This window comes from Plasmodium gonderi (genome assembly GCF_002157705.1).
Source record: "Plasmodium gonderi DNA, contig: Chr08, whole genome shotgun sequence".
NCBI classification, from domain to species: Eukaryota; Apicomplexa; class Aconoidasida; order Haemosporida; family Plasmodiidae; genus Plasmodium; species Plasmodium gonderi.
The window spans coordinates 1,343,899-1,364,874 of NW_021628933.1; the positions used below are offsets into that span (position 1 = coordinate 1,343,899).

Here is a 20,976-nt window from a genome sequence, read left to right on the forward strand (position 1 = left end):
ATTTTGTTCACTTTTTTTTTTTTTTTTTTTTTTTTTTTTTTTTTTTTTACTGCTCTTTCCTGTCCCATACTGGTAGATCGAAAAAGGAGAAAAAAAAAAAAAAAAAAAAAGAAAAAAACACATGATGGATGCATAAATTATGGAATATTGAGAAATCGTTTACATTTTGAAGGAATGCAGATGAATAATTCATTTTTTTTTTCTTTTAAAAATTTAATTTTTAGGAAATTATATTTAAACTAAAAGTTAATATATATATATATATATATATATATATATGTGTATAACCTGAATGTATGTGTAAATTGACTCCTTATTGCCTATCGGTGAAAAGATTGATGATCATTGTGCGGATGATAATGGAGGAGAGGGGACCAAGCTATATGCATTCATAGTTCATACACTATTATCAGTAGATACTTTTTTCTTTTTTTGGCGCAACATTTGTACACTCGGAGGTTGTATATTTATGTGTACATGCCCAAGTATATGTGTGGTTACCCTTAAACTGCTTTGTGTAAGTCCTAGATTTGTCAGGGTTGAATTTCTTGTGAGAAGCACATCCCCCTCTGAAAAGTCGCAAGAATTGAGGAAAATTGTTTGCATCTTGGAAGGGAAGAATTAATGAGTACTGAAGTGAAGAACAAGGTGTGTACACAAAACATGCATACATGCATACATATATATATATATATATATATACATACACATAACTGTGTACGTATGTTTATTTCTGTCTGCACACGTGTCCCTGTCATGGGTGGAACCACAGGTGTCGAAACGCACTTGATACATTTGATCGAGGGAAGGGCAAAATTACTCGAACCAGTGTCGAAAACGACTTTGAACTTTTGTGGTGGGGTCCCAATTTCTATGTCGCCAATAAATTGGCTGTTGTGAAAATTTAGCAAATCTTCCTGTACATATAATAACGAGTTTGGAATTTTATTTTCTATTATGTTGTGAAAAGCTTTTATATTTTCCATAAACCCTTTGATGTCATTTTTAAATCTATTTTCTAATTTTATTTCGCTGAAAAACGAGTGCTCTTTTGTGGCATCCATAAAAGGAGTGCTATTTAAGTTTTTTTTTTTTCCATCATTTTTAATGACATTAAATGGGGTTATAGACAAAGTTGTTGGGATTACAACAATTGCAAGGAATGTTAAAATATGAAAAAATAAATATGGGTTCCTCATTTTTTGCTTCTTTCGTTTTTTCGTTATATTCCGACAGACAAAGTAGTAATGTGTGTGGATTTTTTTTTTTTTCTTTTTTTTTGAAACGTTTATTCGTATGACTCTTTTGAGAGGGGAATTGCGTTAAACGACAACAAAAAAAGAAAAAATAAAATAATAACAAGATAGTAAAAAAATAACAAAGAAGCAGCAAAAAAAAAAAAAAAAATAAATAAATAAAATAAAGCTAAAATTCATAAAGCACACAAATGTAAAAAGGGTGTGAACAAACAATACAGTATCAATACTCACAACAGCAAAGTTAAAGTAAGCATTCATAATTTTGCTTATCCAGCATGTTTTATGAGTAAAAATGCGAAACAATAAGAAGAAAATGGGAGAGAAAATAGCAAACTACGAATAATGCTAACAACGCACTATTTAAATAGCGAAAAATGTGATGTATAAATGTACATACACAAATGTGTCAATGTCTTTTGCAGGTATAGAAAAAAATATGCCTCTTACAATCCCACGCACGAAAAAAGTGTATATTCTCTCGACTTACCTTTGTAAAAAAAAATATATCTACATATATGTGTATAGTTATATATATATTAAGACGGAGGCCATGTGTTATAACCATAATAACAAGGCAGAGAGAGCAAAGGAGGGACGCTCAAAATTATGAATCTCAATTTGTTAAATGTACTTTAATAAAAGCATGAGCTCTTTTTCTGCCTGAGCAATTTCCTTCAAATTGATGTTCTAAGGAAAAAAAAAAAAAAAAAAAAAGAAAAATATATATATAGTAAGAAATTGGAAGAAACAGGAAAAAATAAAACTGGACATTTGAAAAAAAAGTGACATAATTTCAATTCGTTATTTTTATGCACACTATGAGGATTTAATATGCCTATATATCTATGTTCCTACGATATATATATTCCCTTTTTATTTAGCACCCTTCAAATATTCACGTCCTTTTAAAAAAAATAACATAAAAGGATTAATATTTCACTCCTGAGTTTTTACCAAATCATTCAACAACTGTGCTTCGAAATACTTTTTCACAATAACATGATAATTAAAGCATCTGTCCAAATAATTTTGCATTGTTTGTTTCTTAGTGGTGTTTTCAAAATTCCTGTAAAATTCATTTGTGAAATAGATAAAATCATACGTCCACTTTTCCTCTCCTTCCAACAGTTCCTTTTTTAAGTGCATCTTCTCTTGTGGGGTTAGGTTACTCAGGGACTGAATCAACTTGTCTGAGAGTTGAGGGCAATTGATCCATTTATGTGTAACTTAACCAATTCGTGTGTAAATTAATTCATTGACACACAAAAGAGTTTTATCGACGTACAAATCGGTACACCCTCTTCTGTGTGCAGACTTGCAAGGTTACTTTACTTGCACATTATTCGCATATTACTCGCATATTACTCGCACTCTATTCGCACTCACCTGATATGTAAGACAAATTTTCATATAACTCTTTGCATTTTTCGAGAAAAACCTTATGCTCTGCATGCTCCTTACGAGCTAAATTTTCATTTTCCGTGTTAAATCTATAACAGGTTGGGGGAGTGGGGAAAAAAGGAAAACCGATATGTAAACTTATGGAAAAGGTTTGAATTGTAATTTGTTCTGACATGTTCATATTTTTTTTTTTTTTTTTTTTCTTATTCTGGCTATTTTGTCTTTTTTTTTCTTTTTTTTTTTTCCATTTTAGCTAGCTACTCGAACGTCAGTCCCCTTAGAAAGAAAAATAAGAGTATGACAAGGAACAAAATAAATATGATCAAGATGGGTTTCCGAAAAATATTAAAAAACCTAAACTTGTACATAACTAACATGTTCTGGTAATAGTTTTCGTCTATTTGAGGAAAGAATTTCTCGATTTGAATTTCAATTACATTTCTGAAGGTAAACCAATCTAACCATTCTTTCTTACTACTTGTCAAGATATTTATGTTGTCATCCCTTGAAATTATTGAAACGTCTTCAGAGAACGGAGGAAGGAAAATTCTCACGTTAAGTTGTTTTATAAAAAACGACTTAATCGACGGAGAAATATCAATTTTATAAGCATAATAATTTTTCTTGTTCTTAACTTGGTACAAATTAGAATGATGATAAAAAGCGTTAAAAAAATGTGCTCTCCAACCACCCAAAAGGGGATATCTTGGCCTGATATCAAATTGAATAAGACTTTTTTCCTTTTTCTTATCATAAATTTCTTCAGCTCGAATCAGGTATATTTTTCCTATATCATCAAAGTATTCATATTCATATATATCATAATTTATTTTCGATTTCATGGAGTAAATAATGGTGGTTTGTTCGTTCTTTGGTTCCTTTTCACCTGATGTGTGCTTATTTTCAAGATCGCTAAGAATATATCTATCAAATTTATTTACCCGTGCTGCATTGTTATGTAAAATATATTCTTCCTTTTCGTATATATATCCAAGCTGTGATATTTTAATGTCCTTTACTACCTTTTCAAAATATCCCAAATTGTTATTTGATTGGAAATAAAATAAAACCTTATATCCCAAGGAAAATGCATTCAATTCGTTTTTTTTTTTTTTTTCATAAAAATATGTATCATCGTTCATTTTTTCGAAATTTTTTAAAAAGTTGTGATCCTCCATTTGCACAATTGTGCAATTTCTGCACAAAAATATTTTTATTTCTTCTTTTTCTTCTACATTGTATGGTAATAAAATTTTGGAAGAAAAATAAAATAAAAGATTTTGATTTTCCATCAGGGATATATCAACTGGGAATGGGTAATAAGCTTGTCCAATACTGTATGCATATTCTACAGATATTTTTTCATTTTTATGTAACTTTTTGTTTAACATCACTTTGTATACTTTAACTTGGAACTGTTCCAAGTCATAGTCTTCATTGAAAGGGTCTACTTTGATGCCCTTCCCATTGTCTTGAACTTCTTTCAATATTTGATATCTCAGATGGTTTTCGTTCTTGTCTTTCACATGAAGAGTGGTGGCCTGTGAATTTGTGAAGAAAAAGATATATATATATATATATATATATATATATAATAAACCGGATGCATAATTATAGCAAAAAGATAGCAGACTCCCACACACAGTGTTCCACTATAGAAATATACATATAACACCAAAGGAATGAAATTTTAATTGTTACTTATTTATGTGCTTTACTTGAAAAGCCTCATGGTATGGAAGGAAAAAGATAAAATTGTCAACAGTTTTATCACTCTTATTTTTTAAATCACCCCTTATGATAATTTCAACATGATTTTTTTTTAAATGAAAATATTTCGTAATATGTACATACGTTATGCAGTTGTCATTTCCTACATATTTTTCTTTTAATTCATTTTTATATGTATTTAAAAATTGTATATCTAGCTCTACCAAATTTGTGTACTGCTTCAGATTTAACTTCCCTCTGGCGAAGAATATCAGCAACACGTTTATAAGCAATAGTTTCATGAATTTCATTTTGTGTTGTATTTTTCAGTATTTCTCCTACTATGATTTGTACCTTCGCCTGGGGGTGGCTGGGTGAGTAGGGGTCTAATTTCGTGTAAGCATATGTCAATGTGTGTGTGTGTGTTAAGTGCCACTTGTTTGAGTTCCTTTAAAAAGACATGTCAGATATAAGCACATTTATCTGAAACTGCATTTCGACACAGGGTTCAAGTGGTGATACATGATGTAGGGAATCGAAATAGGGATGGAAGTTGCTAGTGTAGAAGATCACAAAATTTGGTACGTATGCCAATTCGAACACGAAGGGGAGGTATATAGCAGATCACTGCATAGAAGAAGCCTTTTTAGCATGTACCCATGTAGAAAACGTGTTTTTTTTCTACTTCTTTATTAGTGTATTTTTTTTTTTTTTTTTTTTTTTTTTTTTCCCTGACAAGTATGTTTGTACTATTTTGGGGTTTCACTCCCCCTCTACTGCTTTAATTTTTTTATTATATTTTTTTTTTTTTTTTTTGTATTTTTTTTTTTTTTTTTTTTTTCTTTATGAATGTGTTTTTTTTTCTACTTCTTTAATAGTGTATTTTTTTTTTTTTTTTTTTTTTTTTTTTTTTATTTTTTTTTTTTTTTTTTTTTTTTTTTTTTTTTTTTTTTTTTTTTTTTTTTTTTTTTTTTTTTTTTTTTTTTTTTTTTTTTTTTTTTTTTTTTTTTTTTTTTTTTTTTTTTTTTTTTTTTTTTTTTTTTTTTTTTTTTTTTTTTTTTTTTTTTTTTTTTTTTTTTTTTTTTTTTTTTTTTTTTTTTTATTGTTTTTTTTTTTTTTTTTTTTTTCTTCTTTTTTTTATATGTGCTGTTTGTCGTATTTCCCAAGGTTCTAGCAAAGAAAAAAATCTTTTAATTCTCTCCCCTTAAATATGAGATGAACAATTGAGGCAAGGACAAGTTCCAACAATGGTGGTGTCCGCTTGCGTGAAGTTGAACCCACATTACATGTAAATCCGTAGAGTGTGTAAATTATAATACCTTCTATTGTGATGAAAACATGTGTAAAATATAATAAAAAAAAAAAAAAAATTTCCTATTTTTTTAGGGAAAAATGCTTAACATATGTTTGAACCACATGTGCAAAAAAAAAAAAAAAAAGGAGAATCATTCGGATTGTGCCCTACTTTGTATAATATATGATATTTAAACACATATTTGTTATTTTATTTTATTTTTTTTTCTATATTTTTAGTTATCATATGCAATGAGATTAGTATAAATATAAAGTGAATAGGGCTGTGAGCTGAAAAAAAAAAAAAAAAAAAGAAAAAGCCTTAGCTCATGGTGAGAAATAAACATGTCCCAATAATATCCAATTTGTTTCTCCCTCAAGCCTGTAGAAAGTTTTTACAAAAGAAAAAAACAAAAATAACAAATTTATTATGGAAGAATTATTTGCAAGATTATTGGGTTGCATTTTATTCTTATAACTAGTCAAGTCTATTTGTTAACTTGGACGCACGATAGGAACATGTTTTCAAATGTTGTAAAATAACACATTTTTGGTATGTCAATATGTACATGTATAATGTATATAAATATATGTGCAATTACCCACATTAATTATGCACATGTTTAGGCAGTAATATGATGGTTACTATATAGAACTAAGAACATAGTACCTTCTCCTCCCTCACCCCAATTGAGGTCCCCTATCCACACCTGTTTCATAACACCAGGTATGGGATTTACATTAACAGAAACTTTCTTTTAGATACCCTTATTAATGAACATTACACCACTAGCAGTTTGAAAAAGAAGCAAAATTTTATTTCTCCCTTTTTGTGTGCAAATAAAACTGATATCTTAGACTTTTTATTTGAAATGAGCATGCTGCACAGTTTGAGGCGCTTTACAAAAAAGAGAAAAAAAAAAAAAAAAAAAAAGTATTTTCAAAAACTAGAAATGTTACAACCTTTTTTTTTTTTTTTTTCATAGTAACTTTGTTCTATTTTTATAATACCTGCGGAGCGCCTTCCCTCCACCGCGCCTCCTTTTTTTTCTGCTATTTCTTAAATGGGAGAGATAAAAAAAAAAAAAATTGGAAAATTATTTTGAAAGTAAGCAAAATGGTAGTGCATACGAATAAATATATATATATATATATATATATATATATATTTATAATTATTAGCTCTTCCCCCCATTTTTTATAAATCTCTTAACATATATGCAATTGGGTTTATTATTCTTCATAAAACATTTTCTCCCACACTTGTAATTTTTTTTTTTTTTTTTTTTTTTAATCCCCTTTTATGTTTCATCAAAATTTGGGATATGTTAATTTAAGTGAACGAAAAAAAAAAAAAAAAAAAAAAATCCCGACCTTTTTCCTCTCCTCATATACTACTATAACATTTCTCTTACAAATATGCATATAAATTTATATGAAAATATATATGATGGTATACATGCGCAGAATATATAATTTTTAGCAAAAATATGCGTTTTGCCCAATCTCGTAGAAGCGAAGAAATTGACATATCACCTGATCAAACTATCAAATGCCACAACTGCTAATTATTCATAGCGGCCAATTCATAGCGATCAATTGATGAAAAAAAATTTTTTAAAAAATTGCAAATTTATTTATAAGCAGAGCTCTCAATGAAAAACGCCAACCGAACAAATGTCATCAGAGGAAATCCAAATTGTATTTGCCTAGGAAAAAGTGTCATAATTGCAAATTGGCAATTTTGTCGTGATTGCCCATTTTAGCCATTTTTTTTTAGTACAAGTTATTTTTTTCTATAACCATTTTGAGCCAAGTTTTTCGAAAAGTTAAGGTTATTGTGGGGGAAAAGAAAATATAAGCATAATTTCTTTTAAACTTTGTAGAAACAAGAAATATTGAGAAAATTTTAAAAAAATTCAGGGAGCATTTTTGGCCTTGAAAAATAACACAAAGCTGTAATATGAAAAACATATATAATAATTTTTTTGTTCCGATTTCTTTTTTAATCCAAAAAAAAATAAGCAGTTTTTAGGAATTTTTTTTATATTTAAATCAGCACTTATTATTGTGGGTTACATAAATCACATAGAACGTATATAAATACATAACACCCTTATTAAACATCAAGAATACACAATGACATCCAACATCATAGATAAGATTATGAACTTAGAAGTACCAGAAAATGGAAATGCTTCACTTAATATTATTTTCGGGGTTGTAAATATTTTCTTCTTTGGAATCGGCATGATCATATTGGGTATATTAAACAAAGATATGGATGACCTTATTATAGGTATATTACAACTCCTCGTTCCTTTGATTGGGTGGATATGGGCAGTATTTTGGGGAATTTTAATAGTCATAAAGAATTCTAAGTGAAAGACCTTTAGCTTCTTATTTTATTTTATTTTTTTTTTTTTATATTCTTTTTTTGCCATACTGAATAGATATAGTATAGAAAATGCTGATGTTGTTATTGCCCCATTTATAATGTTAGTATTTTTTAGTTTGGATATGACGTCTTTACCATGTAGAACTAACCTCAGCGTGCAACATGACCATTCAGAAGCATCTCTCAGTATAGGGGAAAAAAAAAAAAAAAAAAATGAGCAAGGAAGATAGTGGAAGAACATTATGGAAGCTGCTTCTGCCACTTGTTAAAACGGATTTGTTGTGTATGCAACAGCATAAAGATAAATCTTTTCTTTTTTTTTTAAGAAAACATTTTTGATATTTTTCGAATGAAAAGATTTTTCACTCCCCATTTTGGTTCCTAGCCCGCGTTGTGCGTATGTGTGTATGTATGTATGTATGTACTCATTTATGTACTCATTTATGTATTCATTTATGTATACATTTATGTATGCAAAAAAGGATTTCGCATTTTTATCTGACCACATTCCGAGTTTTTACATTATTATGCTTATTCGTTTGTTCACCTTTTTTTCTTCCCCCTTTTTCTTCCCCCTTTTTCTTCCCCCTTTTTCTTCCCCTTTTTATATGTACATTATTACTTCACTGATTTTCCATCATTTTTGTTACGTCCCTTTACGCACCCCTTTTTTATACCCCCTTTTTTAATGACCCGTTTTTTATGCATTCGAATGAATGCCCTTTTTTTTTTCTTCTGCTACCTCATTTACAATTCTGCAACAAACATGTGATGCTACTAATTTTTGAACTGTGCAAAATTAAAAGCATATCAATGGGTGGAAGTTCAAGAAGGAATGCACCACCAACTTATCATCTTTTAGCAAACAACCAAAAAGTGAGAGGAAAGAATCAGCATCTAGACAAAACATATGGTGATTTCTCTACCTCCAAAGATTATTATCAAGTTCAGAAAAAAAGCAAAAACAAAGCATATAAACCTGAGTTCTGGGGCACTGAAATAAGAAATGATATTAAAATTTAAGTTAAAACAGAAATAATTCTATGGATGAATTAGATGGTTGGTTGGGGAGTTCTCTGCCAAAAGTTTCCCTGCATGGTGCATTTTTTTTTTTTTTATCTCCCCCCCCCCCCCCCCACGCTTCTCTCTGGGCCTTTATGACCACACTGACCTATATTGAAGTTACACATGTGCAATATCACCCAACGTGTAAATACGTTTGTATTTGCAAAATCTATTTTGCTGTTCTCACGCACATTCATTTGAGGAAACTAAGAAATGTGAAAAGGACAGCTTTTTTCGGTTTTAAAAACAAGGGAAAATGGGAAGCAAAAAAAAAAAAAAAAAAAGAAGAGAGATCACAAAATTGAACAAAGAAAAAAAAAAAAAAAAAAAAAAAAAAAAAAAACACGCTTTTTTCACACTAATGGGAATACTAAGCGAGTGTGCATACATTTAAAAAATTTTAACAAAATTAAAAATGAATAACAAAGATGAAAGTAAAAATTATGTAATTGGTTAGGAAAAAAAATCCCAAAAGGGGGGAATATACGTCGATATACAATTCCATTTATGTTAAACTAACCACGTAACAGCGTAAAAAAAAAAAAAAAAAAAAAACCAATCGGTCATTCGATCAATCGATCAAACAATAATAGTCAATGTTTGAGTTCCACATAAAATATGATAAATAACCAAAGTGCATATGTATATATATGCACATCCTCAAGAATTTTTATTTTTTTTTTTTTTTTGTGTATGTGTGTGCACGGCATTTGGTACTCCCCCTTTTCCTCTTTTACACAAATTCTTCTGTACGAGTGCAGCGATAAGAAAACTTATATATTTTTTTTTTTTTTTTTTTTTTTTTTGCATAAGCAGAAAAAAACCCTTCATATTTTAAATGTCTTCCTTTTTTTTTGTTCTTTCGAATTTGTCCCATTCTTTGTCATAAGTTCTTGGGGAATTTCATATTCTATTGAAGAACTATTACACTGTTTTTTCTACAACAATGAGCGTTGCAACATATGCACTATTAAGATTCTCCTTTTTTTTCACTTCATTGTTCTTCTTCGTTCTTCTTCGCCTTCTTTTCTTATTAAACAAAATTACAATATTGGGGAGGGGAAAAAAAATCCATATGTATATGCCTACATTGAGAATCTTTCTCTTCAACACTCACTTTTCTTTTATCGACAATATAATGCAGATGGATGCCACGATCCGCGTTTTCTCCCTCTATACACACATGCATCTCTCTTTGGATTGAAGATATATGCATTTGATAAAATGTTTTGGGACGGTTCATTCTCCTCTAAGTTTCCACCAAAATATGCTCAAATTTGAATTATTTTTTTTTCTTCCTTTAGTTGAGTCGTTTTTCATTTGATGAGGATCCTCTTGGTCATCTGTTTTTTTTTGTAATGGCATTTTTTTATATGTTTTCTTTTTTACATCTTTCATATTTTCATTGTCACATTCATGGCTATTTCTTATATTTTGAATATTTTTCTCTCTTTTACCCTCTGCTCTAAAGTATCTTTTCTTTTTCATGATTTCATTTCTTTTTCCATCTGCATCATCTACCACCCGATTAGTCATCTTTGATTTGTCACATCTGATAGATGTATTTTGAACCCAATAATGCATATTGGGTAAAACCCTATCAGATATGATAATGGGATCATTTGGGGGGTTCCTTTTCTGGATGTTACCACCAACCGTTGAGTAATAATCCGCATGACGATTCATATAATTTATCGGATGACCATTCGTATCATTCATCGCATAACCATTCGTATCATTCATCGCATGACCATTCGTATCATTCATCGCATGACCATTCGTATCATTCATCGCATGACCATTCGTATCATTCATCGCATGACCATTAAGCTCCCTTACTACCATGTATGTCTTTTTACTTGCCTTGTACACCTCATTCCGATTGACATTATCATAGTGCACATTTGATACTTTCTTCAAATCGGGTGGGATCGTTTGGATCCCCTTTTTATTTGGGGACTCTGTCTCCATGGTGTTTTTTACATTAACATGTTCATGCAGATTGACAAATTTAATAGGCATGATACTGACATCACCAGTGTCAATGTTTCTCCCACTTAAGACAGACTTATTCTGCATATCAAGTGATAACTTGTTGGGGCACAAATACATCAACTGGTTTAACGAACTAGATATATGTTTTTTGCCAACATTTAGATTCAAACATAAATCATCATTTCTGATTTTTCTTCCTTCTCTTTGTTGCAGTTGACACATATTAGCATCCCCTTTTTGATATTGCAAGCATGGGAAGAAAACTGTTTTTTTTTTGTCACACAGGAGAGAATTCTTCTTATCATTAATTTGTGTTTTCCTATTGAAGAAATTAAGATGATCATGCATTCTTTTCTTTGCAGATTGGTGAATCTGCTTTGTCTTTCCTTTTACATAATTTTCCCTAAAATTATTATGTCTATCATTACCCATTATCGACCAAATATATTTCATGCGTTCGTTATTATTACACATTTGCATTGGATTTGTATATTCTGCGTTGTCATCTAGTCCTGGATTAGAATACCTTGTTTGAACTTTCATTTTATTTCTTGATCCCGTTGTATTATTAGATCCCCCTTTGATATTTGCATGTGCATCGTTTGCATAAGGTACGCTTCTACATAACAAACTATTTGTGTTCATCTCCAATGCAGGATGGTTCATACCAATTGAGTCTGTGGATCCTCCTTTGTGCGTATTCACCATCTGTTCATGTAACAACCTTTCGTTGGTTGTCTCGTTGGTTGTCTCGTTGGTTGTCTCGTTGGTTGTCTCGTTGGTTGTCTCGTTGGTTGTCTCGTTGGCTATCTCTTTGGTTGTCTCGTTGGCTATCTCTTTGGCTGTCCCATTCGTTGCATTATACACCTTGGTTATCTCTCTTCTGTGTTTCCCTTCATTGTGATAAGCACAATTTGATGATACATATAAAGTTCTATTTTTTGACATATTTTCATGTTCATTTAATTCATTATTGTTATTCATTTCCTTTTTTTGAGAATTTTTTATCCCATATTTGTTATTAGTAGTAATCCATTGTTCATCTGCACAATGGGAATCTTCAATTTGGACATTCATCAGAAGAGATGGTAAATCCTGTTGTTTTGCAATTTTTATAAAATCCTTTTTGACAAAATTATTTATTATCTTTCCTTTCATAATGTTTTCATTTTTCCTATTTGTTAATGAAGCACCTTTGATTAGTTTTTCCTTCTCCTGTTGAATATTTGATGGTAATGATTTTCTGAGAAATTTCCACGTTTCATCTTTTCTACCACTCTTCTGAATTGTAATTGTGTCTTTGTGATTCTTTATCATCATGTCTTGTCTCACCAATGGATATATATTCTTACAATTTTCCAAATCGAAATAATTCAATTGTTGTCTTTTTTTACATCTATCTTCAAACTGTAACTTCTTAGCATCTATGGGATCAATCTTCACTCCAGGACGCATTATCAACTCACCCTTATTAGCAAAACATAAGTCATTAATCGAGTTGTAATGCACTCTACACTTAGAAGGGGCACTCTTCTTTTCGAGTAAATAAAATGCTTTTCTTCCATCTTTAATATTGTCTGACGAAGTGTAGTCTACCTTATGAGAAACACTTTTCGAAAATCTACTTCCTTCTTCCGTTCTTGATGTAGTACCTTGTTCATATATCTTTTTTTTTTTTTCCCTTTTATTAACAGTGCTCATATTGTCTATGTACTTGGTTTCTTCATGAGGTATGTCCATGTTGGTAGTGTAGTTAGCGAACCGTTCTTGCTTAAAGCAATGCTTATTCTTCATTTTGTCATTTTCTGAGCATCGTTTGGTCAGCACACTTCCATTTTCTAGCCTCATTTTATTCAACTTCTTACCACTTTCTCTTCTCACCCCAAGGTTCATTTCCTCTATTTTTCCCTTTAGACCTTTTTTAAAATAAAGCATGTAAGTTTTCCGTTTTTCCAAATAACTGTAATCTTTACCCCCCATACTTGAGTAAACATTACTGTGATTCGCACCCCTTTCAATTTTTATATCTTTCAATCTAGTTGCACTACCTTTCAATGTATTCACACACTTCTTCTTTTCTCCTCCCAATCGAACAGTCTCCCTTTTTACTAGTCCATCTTTGGTTAATCCATCTTTGGTTAATCCATCTTTGGCTAGTCCATCTTTGGCTAATCCACCGTTCCCTCTTTTGTATTCTTTCTGTTCCAGAAGTACTTTGTTCCTATTTGGATTATTCAATTTTTTGTTAACATTCCCCCTTGGACTGTCAGCTATGCTTCTACTCAAAGAACCATATTCTTTTTTGAAAGGGGTTCTTTTTTCATCATTCGTTTCCAATCGGGGCGTTTGTTGTGCCTTGGATTTTCCATTATTCTGAATGAATGCTTGAAGAACTCTTTTATTCATGGAATAATCCAAAGTATTATTTACTTTCCTTCTTATACTCTTTCCAAATTTGCAATCTAATTCCCCCTTCATTTCGATCAAAAAGTTATTCATGATTGACTCATCACTAGAAATTCTAGCCGTTCTTCTACCCAATGTACTCATATATGTTGGTTCTTCTCTATAGTTCCTAGTCCGATTCATATTTAAGCAAGTTGATGTTTCTATACTACTACTACTACTACTACTATTATGTTCTCCTTTCTTAAATTCTTTATCTCCCCCATGTTCTTTGTTCAAAGATGTCAAAACGAGAGTACTACTACTTCCATGCAATGAATCGAGTGTTGTGTCATTTTCATCGTTTCTTTTATTACATGGAGAAAATTCATTTATTATTAAACATTGGGAAAGAGACCTCGAATTGTTTGAATTCTTTTCTTTTGCGCTATTTATATGTTCACCCTTCAGCGTGCAGTGTTTGGCTGTAAAGATATTCTCATCTGCAAGAACCTCTTTACTCTTTTTGATTCTTCCTATTCGTCCATTTTTATAATATTTATCACTTTTCTCCTCTGAATTTCCTCTTTGAATCCCTTCGAATGATGTATTCCCATTCATGAACTCACTAAATCCATTAATTCGATATGTCTCTTTCTGTGCTAGGTTAAAACTTCCAAGAAATACCTCATCCAAATTTGAATTTTGTCTCATTTGAGAAAAATTATCTACCAGAATACTGTTTTTTTCTCTTCCATACATTCTGTCCTCTAAATGTTCACTACCAAATCCTGGGATTACACATTTCGAGCTGCCTTTTGTAAACGGATTCGCTTGATAGAACCTAGGTAAGGAATTGTTCTTGTCTTCAGATGTTAGTTCCTTATTGAGTGGTTTATCATCTTGGTGGAGTTCGATTAATTTGTTTTTTTTGTGTTTTTTTCTTTTCAGATTCCCTTTACTCAGATTGTTCTCAAATAGCGCGTTTTTATTCCGTTCTTCTGGAAAAGATCTATGAATCTGGTTCGGGCTCTGGTTCAAGCCCTTCTTCTGATTCAGGATCCTTTTAAGCTTCATTTCATTATCTTTGCATTTCCACCCACTTGGCCGGTTAGGGTGTATTCTTTCTCTGACATTTGTCTTGTTGATTACATTTTTGCTAGCGCTTCTGCCAATCCTACAGTTAGCACCTCCTCTGACTATGCCCCTCGTGAGAGATTGTATTTGCATATTTTTTTCCTTCCATTTGGGGAAATGATCCCCTTCCCATCTTTGTTTGATTGTGCGAAGGTGCAAATTTTCATAACTCTTTCTATCATACATTGCTGTACAACTGTGTCTTTTATTTAGGTCATAGGAGACATCAACAGTGGTTCTAAAATTAGATAAATGTAGAATTTTTTTTCCCTCCTTTGGTTTTTCATTTATTAATTTATATCTTGCTTTATTATCCATTTGTTCTGAAAAAAGGTTCGCATTGGTGTTAGGCTTGGTGTTAGGTTTGGTGTCAGGTTTGGTGTTAGGTTTGGTGTCAGGTTTGGTGTTAGGTTTGATGCTGAACTTGGCATTGGATTTAGCGGTTGAAATGATGCTGTTTTTGGAATTGGTGTTCCCCTTCTTGCTGGCACAATCGAGACGAATCTCCGATATAGTGTGACGTTTCGATATGCACTTCTTGTTCATATTAAAATTAATATTCATTTTATTCTTTACGGATATTTTCTTATTTGTGCAATCGACAGTGGAACATATGTTATTAGGACTATTTACACTTTTTCTATAATTCACATCTTTTTGTTTTTTTAAAGAGTGTGAATTTCCATTTTTGGATGTCGCATGTTCCCTCTTAGGAATGCTCCTCCCTAAATTGGATCCGTTTCGAGAACTCCTTAACTTGTCACTATGTAAACATTTTTCATTTTCAAACATGTACTTTTTAAGTCTCACCATTTTTTTTTTGTTCTTTTCTGAAGAGGAATAAAAATTTACTTTCTTTACTTTGTTAATGGATGTTTTTTTTTTTATTTGTATTTTGCATGGTATATGTCTTCTCCTACAGGTATTCCCAGAATCTGGTTCATTCTTTCCTATTCCGTCTTCATCCAAAATAGGTTCTATTATCTCTTGTAATTTCTTTTTTTTCATTGATTTCTTGCATTTTTGTATTTCATTGTTCTCCTTTTGTGTGCTTTTCAAATGGTTATATATTTTCCTCGAATGTGTTTTAACTGGCATGTCTTTGGATTCAACTACCCATTCAGGTTCTTGTTGACCCCCTTCTGATAAGGATACATAATGGTCTTCCAATGTTTCAATAGAATTGTTTAGAACTCTCTCTTTGGCAGATTTAGAAACTATTTCCTGATTGACCTTTTCCCAGTTGGTTCCATCTAGTGACGGAGTCCCCTCGCAAAATTGTTCCTCCATTTGTTCGTGGAATTCTTTCTCAAATTCCATCCCCCGCTGCATTTCTGATTTTTTGTCTATTTCTACTCCTAATTCCATGCTCATCTCCGATTCTTTTTCCACTCCAAATGATTTTTCTGTCTCCTTTTCTGGCTCCTTTTCTAGCTCCATTTCTAACTCCTTTTCTAATTCTCTTTCCAGCTGTTTCTCTTCCTCCTTTATTTCCATCTCTAACTCGTTTTCCAATTCATATTCCATTGCATCTTTGAACTCTTCCTCATCATCCAATAACTCGTCACGATTCATCAACATGCCATCTATCTGCATGTCTTTCCCTATCATCAGTGTGTGTTTCCTTTCCTTTGAACCTCCTGAAATTTCAGCCTCCTTTTCCATTTTGGATATTCCAATTTCTAAACAACCCTCCGTTAAACATGAAGACGTACTTCTTATTAAAGTTTCCAATTTATCTTCTTTTTCTTGTACTAGAGAATTTGACGCACTTCCACTTGTAACGCTGCATATCTGGCTTGACTCCCCGTTACTGTGTCTATCAAATAAATCAATTTTTTTCTGTCCCTGCCGATTGTACTGTTCGTGCTTCTTCGAAATTATGCACTCTTCATGTGATTTAACTTCTCCGTTTGTTATATTAGAACTTTTGTCGTCATATGACCCTGGAGAATAGGAATGAACACTTGACAAGCTGCTCAATTTTGATGACTCTGTTTCGTTTTTCTTGCTCCTAACAATTTCCAATAAGCATGTGGGAGGTGAAAACTGATCAGTAAATATGTCCTTATCCAATGTAACATCTTCCATATTTTCATTCCTCTCTCTGAGCTCAGGATGCTCATCTGTGTGTCTGCTAGAATTTCTACGTGAAGTGTTTTCCATGTCAGCACTTTTATGTGGAGTGTTTTCCATGTCAGCACTTTTATGTGGAGTGTTTTCCATGTCAGCACTTTTATGTGGAGTATTTTCCATGTCAGCACTTTTATGTGGTGTGTTTTCGCTGCTTCCCATTCCTTGGTATGCCTTCTTCATATTGCACAACTCAGGATTGCATGAAGTAATAATATCCTCTTCTAAAATGCCATTCCATATCACTTTGTTTTCTTCCAAGTTACAGTACCTTTTTGTCTCATTATAATTATCATTCCAATAGTTCTGCCTCACAGTGGATCTTTCCATATTGTTCTTCTCCATACTATTTAGAAGTGTATCCATTGCATTTTTGAAGCATAGATCACCATTATCAACGTCAGCCCGTGCATTAATTTTTACAAGCTTCTGTTTATCCAAATTGCAAATAATATTCGAAATATCTATTTTTTCTTTACAAGTGAAACAATTTTTCATTCCTTCTTCTTTTTCATTTGAAATGTTTGTATCAAACGTATCTCGTTTTAGTGTGCCACCCCCGGGTGAATGTGTATCCTTGTGAAGTGGCATTTTATTAGGAGTGAATCTATCGTTTGTCTCAGCTTCTTCTGGTTCATCTCCACTTGGTTCAGCTTCGTTTGTGTCCTTTGCATCGACGGACAAGCTTCCCTTGCTTGTGGTTCTGACATTTACATCTTCCCTCTGTGGAACACATGGCATGTCATTTTTGCTAAAATATTTGCTCTTCACCAACCCATCAAGATAGGAAACGACATTCTCCGTTTTTTTTTCAACAAATTTTATTTTTTCCTTACCCTCCTGTTGACTCTTAGATATTCCTTTTTTATGGTTACCTGTACGTGCCACTTGTAATTGATGACTGTCTACATTTCTTGCATCTTTATCACCCATTTGCTTAATCTTCCCTTGAGTATTATTTAATGCTATTTCGTTTTCCCAGTTCTTGTTTCTGCTCACTTGAAAATAAGAATTTCTTCCCAAAATTCCAACGGGTGAAATGATATTTTTTAATCCTTTTCTATTTTTTGCGAGATCTACTTCATTTTTGAATTGCTTTCTCGAGGCGATGATAGTCAAAAGGCCATTTGCCTTATTGGCCATTGGGGCTATTAGCATATTGAACCTCTTCTTGTCTAAATTTCTTTCTTCTTCTTTTTCTACGTCCGCATCTACTACGCCTACTTCTTCTACTTCTACTTCTCCCCCTTTTTCTACTAGTTTTTCCCTTTGAAAAATCCGGCTAGCCATTGGGTGATTACTGCCTCTGCTTTGACTTTCCAAAAATTGGAAATCATTTCTTCCTTGAGAAAATAATTTTTTCTTTCTCTTTTTTTTCAGTTCAATTATTCTGTTTCTATCTTTCTTATGGTTATTTAAAATTCTTATTTTCGACATTTCTCTAAAGTCACTACAACTTTTGAGTACATTTTTGGGGTTCACGTGCTTGTTATCCCACTCTACACAATTTTTGTTGCAACTAGGAATATGCATCATGTTTCCATATTTATTCAAACAGTTCGATTGCTTTGCACAATCACCTTGTGTGTAATTGTAGACAATGCTCTTAGTCTTCTCTTTCCAATTCCGACTTTCCATACTATACTTTTGATAATCACTTGTGCTAATGTTGAACACCTTATTTACCTGACCGTTCATGTAGGGAGATCTTCCATGGTGACTTTCCTTACAGGTGCCGTTTCTTCCTGTGTAAGTTTCTGCTTTGGGGATAGTTGCAGATTCGTTAGGTGAAACCGATTTGTGTGAAACCGATTTGTGTGAAACCGATTTGTGTGAAACCGATTTGTGTGAAACCGATTTATGTGAAACCGATTTGTGTGAAACCGATTTGTGTGAAACCGATTTATGTGAAACCGATTTATGTGAAACCCCTTCATATGGAACTCCATTAGGTCTACCCCAATTCGGTGCCGTGTCAGATGCAACCGCTACTCGACTTTTGTTTTTGAAATCATCAAAATGGTGAATTGCATTGTAATTCCTACAGCTGAAATGTTCCATGGGGGTGCATCTGCTCAGGGCGTTTAGTCTGAGAGTGCGCTCAACATCATTCGCCAAATCACCAACTGGCCAATAACCATTCACCTGTTTACCATCCACCCAGTTATCACTCACCCGTTTACTATCCACCCAGTTATCACTCATCATGTTGTCATTTTCCTTCCTATAATTGTCGTAGAAACAGGATAAGGCACCTCTACACCCGTTCTGCACCTGCAGGTTGGCAATAGGAGGCACAAAAACGTGCTCATGGATACTAAATTGCATTATCGAATGTTGATCTATTTTCAAATTTTTCTTTTTTGCACATTTTTCAATTTCTTGTGAAAGGTTGAAAGCCTGTAAAGTGGTCTTCGATGAAGGATATGTCCCATGCATATCATTGCCGCCTTGGTTCATAAACAAATTTTGACTGTGTACAGGAAAAAAATCCCCTTTAAACCAAGGATGATTTAAAGCTTCATTGATATTATATCTATCTTTGAAATTGGGTTCTAAGCAACGAAATATAAAATCTAGTGCCTGACCAGATAAATGCATCCCCTTTTTTTCTCTCAGTAAGTCTTGATAATTCCGGTTTTTCAACATGTTCCAATGTGTATCTTTGTTTAAAGTGCACCTGAACAGTTCATGTTTCGTTAAGCAAAAATATAAAATATATCCAACACAAAATATATCAATTTTTGTTGGGTCGTATTTACATTTCTCATATATTTCAGGTGGACGGAAAATTTTTCCAAATATTTTTTCATAATCTTCTAATATAACTTCATTTCTTTTGTTAACATTAAAGTAAGTAGCTTGACCAGGATCATTTAAAACTGGGTAAATTAATCCATTCTTTTCATTTTCAAACAAAAGTACATTTTCTAAGGAAATATCTCTTAAGGCTAACTTTCGGGAATGTAAAAATTTAATAGACAATAATATTTGATAAAATAAATATCTTGCTTCTTCTTCTGAAAATTCTCTGTTTCTATTTTTCATAACTTCGAATAAATCTCCATGTATAGCAAAAGGCATTACCATATATACATACAAATCATCATCAAAAATTTTGTCGCAACTTAGGATATTACTATGTCCACTCATGCAATTTCGATAGTGATATTCTGATAGAGGATCTTCCTGTACTTTATCCTTTGCCATTTCTATAAGGTGCTTTGATAATATTTTGATAGCTTTCTGACTGTTCACTAAACTTATGTCTGAATCTTCAATAACTTGGGATACATACACACTCCCATAGATGGCCGTCTGGAGCACACTTATTAGTTTATACTTGGAATCATGATAGACCACTACTTTTCCAGCAAGTTGATTCGACAGAGCGGTAAACTGATAGATGAAAAAGGGGGGTAGGTGAACCAATTTTTCTAGATTCGAAGAGAATGAAAATTTTCCTATATAGTACATGCACACACATACATGCATAAATATTGAGGGACAAATTCACATCAATCACGCGAAATGATCCTTACATATTTCATCTTCTCCTCCCTAGTCAAATGGTCTAAGCTATCATCGCTCATTTTGTTGGTGTTCCTATACTGGTAAATGAATTTCTTCTGATTTCTGGACATGGTTCCTTCGGGGTTAATATCAAAATATATGCATGAATCGGGAGGGTCTTCTATTTCTTCTTCTTCTTCATTTCTGTTTATTATTTCCAACTTTAATTTCAAGGAAACACATATGTTATTTGTGTCTAATGTTTTACTCAACGGGAGAAATTCTGAATTATTGTTAGATTCGATCAAGTAAGACGTCTGGTTAAAAATATATCTGTTACTTTCCTTCTCATACTTTTGTTTATAAAGTTGGTGCATATTATGTATTAATTCATTTTCGATGTTTATACAGTTATGAAATTTGTTATCTGGGTCTTGGTCTAGGAAATTGTGAAATTTAGTCTTCAGCTGCATTTTTGTATCTTAATAGCACTGTTATAATGAATTTTTCTCTGTTCACATTCTTAAATTATTTATGCGATTTTGTATGTGTAAATTAATTCATGTCCGAGTAACGTGTAGAAAATATACATTCCAAGGTGTATATCTTTCGGTGAATATGTAGTATAGGGGGGGGGGGGGGGGGGGGAAGACAATCTTTGGATTGTTTTGTATGCACATGCAAAAT

General features: G+C 32.1%; 4 protein-coding genes across 4 annotated transcripts in view; 1 reads left to right on the plus strand and 3 right to left on the minus strand.

Annotated features, from left to right (window-relative positions):
• The window catches only part of PGO_082700 (aspartyl proteinase), a gene marked incomplete at both ends in the record, with an annotated part of 3,882 nt that extends 2,683 nt beyond the window's left edge, over nucleotides 1-1,199 (minus strand). Inside the window, 4 exons of the mRNA XM_028687492.1 lie at nucleotides 51-69; nucleotides 289-320; nucleotides 502-569; nucleotides 787-1,199. Of these exons, the coding sequence (XP_028543293.1) occupies nucleotides 51-69; nucleotides 289-320; nucleotides 502-569; nucleotides 787-1,199 (532 nt within the window). The remainder of the gene's footprint in view (nucleotides 1-50; nucleotides 70-288; nucleotides 321-501; nucleotides 570-786) is intronic.
• A 681-nt stretch (nucleotides 1,200-1,880) lies between these two features.
• On the minus strand, nucleotides 1,881-4,681 carry PGO_082710 (ribophorin I; the record flags this gene model as incomplete). Its single annotated transcript, XM_028687493.1, has 5 exons — nucleotides 1,881-1,946; nucleotides 2,214-2,449; nucleotides 2,646-2,749; nucleotides 2,922-4,201; nucleotides 4,379-4,681. 5 exons carry the CDS (start codon nucleotides 4,679-4,681, stop codon nucleotides 1,881-1,883), a joined length of 1,989 nt encoding a protein of 662 aa, XP_028543294.1.
• A 3,121-nt stretch (nucleotides 4,682-7,802) lies between these two features.
• Nucleotides 7,803-8,048, plus strand: PGO_082720 (hypothetical protein, conserved; the record flags this gene model as incomplete). The annotated part of the gene is made up of 1 exon (XM_028687494.1): nucleotides 7,803-8,048. The coding sequence occupies one exon, from the start codon at nucleotides 7,803-7,805 to the stop codon at nucleotides 8,046-8,048; it is 246 nt and encodes an 81-aa protein (XP_028543295.1).
• A 2,317-nt stretch (nucleotides 8,049-10,365) lies between these two features.
• Nucleotides 10,366-20,762, minus strand: PGO_082730 (protein kinase domain containing protein; the record flags this gene model as incomplete). Its single annotated transcript, XM_028687495.1, has 2 exons — nucleotides 10,366-20,175; nucleotides 20,319-20,762. The coding sequence occupies 2 exons, from the start codon at nucleotides 20,760-20,762 to the stop codon at nucleotides 10,366-10,368; spliced, it is 10,254 nt and encodes a 3,417-aa protein (XP_028543296.1).
• Between the last annotated feature and the right edge of the window lie 214 nt (nucleotides 20,763-20,976).